The 1,271-nt window shown below is 36.9% G+C and overlaps 1 protein-coding gene across 1 annotated transcript in view; it reads left to right on the forward strand.

Moving 5' to 3' along the window:
• COL12A1 (collagen, type XII, alpha 1) overlaps positions 1 to 1,271 on the forward strand; it is a gene marked incomplete at its 3' end in the record, with an annotated part of 74,062 nt that overhangs the window by 58,483 nt on the left and 14,308 nt on the right. Inside the window, exon 22 of the mRNA XM_008574285.1 lies at positions 889 to 1,018. Coding sequence (XP_008572507.1) covers positions 889 to 1,018 — 130 coding nt within the window. The remainder of the gene's footprint in view (positions 1 to 888; positions 1,019 to 1,271) is intronic.

Genomic DNA, 1,271 nt, shown 5'->3' on the forward strand with positions numbered 1-1,271 from the left:
TGTTGTCATGAGATGGCACTGGTGGAATGGGTCATCATGGCCATTATAATTTAGAAAGAAACATACCTTTAATAGTATTGTTCTCTTCTTAGGGTCTTGAGACTTTCTGATTTCAAGAGAATCTCTAAAATGCAGATGTACCTTTCAGGGGGATAATACTTTAAATCTTTCTTCAGTTGTTATATGGTGACATTTTATTGAGGAACAAAGCTTTTGAGGAGAAGATACAAGAAAAGATACCATGTGGAGAGTGGGACTAAGATTAGGAAGAGGAGCTGTGCAGAGGTGACTTATTTCACTTCTGCTGACGGCCAGATCTCTCTGCTGGCAGTGAGATCCCCCCACTTTTTTTTTTTTCTGATCTCCGACCCCTGGCCTTTACTAGAGAAGCTCTAATGGCTTTGACTTTGAGTAGAGCTTTTGGGGGAGATGTGAGAATACTTTTACCACCTTCTTGCTGCTTGGGTGGGCTCCAGAGAAAAGAATGGAAGCCACTTATAAAAGCATTACTCTTTCCATGGCAAAAACTGACTTCACTACTGCTCAGTTCCTTAAGTCCTTATCTCTTCTGTTATACCCCTTTATTTTAGATCATAGGAAGCAGAAAATAATGTATTTTGTAATTGTCAGGATTAACATGATAATTCTCTAAAACTTTAAACTCAGTCTTTAAGCAAAAAATAATGAAAGCTATATAGGTGTTGAGTAAAAAAGAGATAGTAACTTGTTTTGACTCATGGGCTTGTCTTCAAAAACCTATAAATCCCCTATTTCCAGTTATTAATGTATGGCACTCTCATTTTAAGTGTATTTTTTCTGAAGAAAGATGAAATAAAGTACTGTGTTGGTTACTTATGTATGAAGTTCNTTTTTTATTTTTTCCCCTAGTTTTATGTGAGTCGACTGGAAACTAGCACAGTGCTGAAAGATCTGATGCCTGAAACTGAGTATGTTGTTAATGTGTATTCTGTGGTAGAAGATGAATATAGTGAGCCTCTGAAGGGCACAGAAAAAACCTGTAAGTCCACTAAAAAAAACAAACAAAAAAAGAAAACAGTTTCTCATTGTTTTGTCTTCCAAGAGGTGATGGCCCAGTGGGATTTTTGCCAGCCTTCCAAATCATTCCTTTATTAACAAATATTTACTGAATACCTTCTTTGTGCAGGTCTCAATAAATACTCTGTCATTTTCCACTCTTACTGGTTGCTTCTGTTGTCATGAGATGGCACTGGTGGAATGGGTCATCATGGCCATTATAATTTAGAAAGAAA

This window comes from Galeopterus variegatus, unplaced genomic scaffold, assembly GCF_000696425.1.
Source record: "Galeopterus variegatus unplaced genomic scaffold, G_variegatus-3.0.2 Scaffold1027, whole genome shotgun sequence".
Classification (NCBI taxonomy): Eukaryota; Metazoa; Chordata; class Mammalia; order Dermoptera; family Cynocephalidae; genus Galeopterus; species Galeopterus variegatus.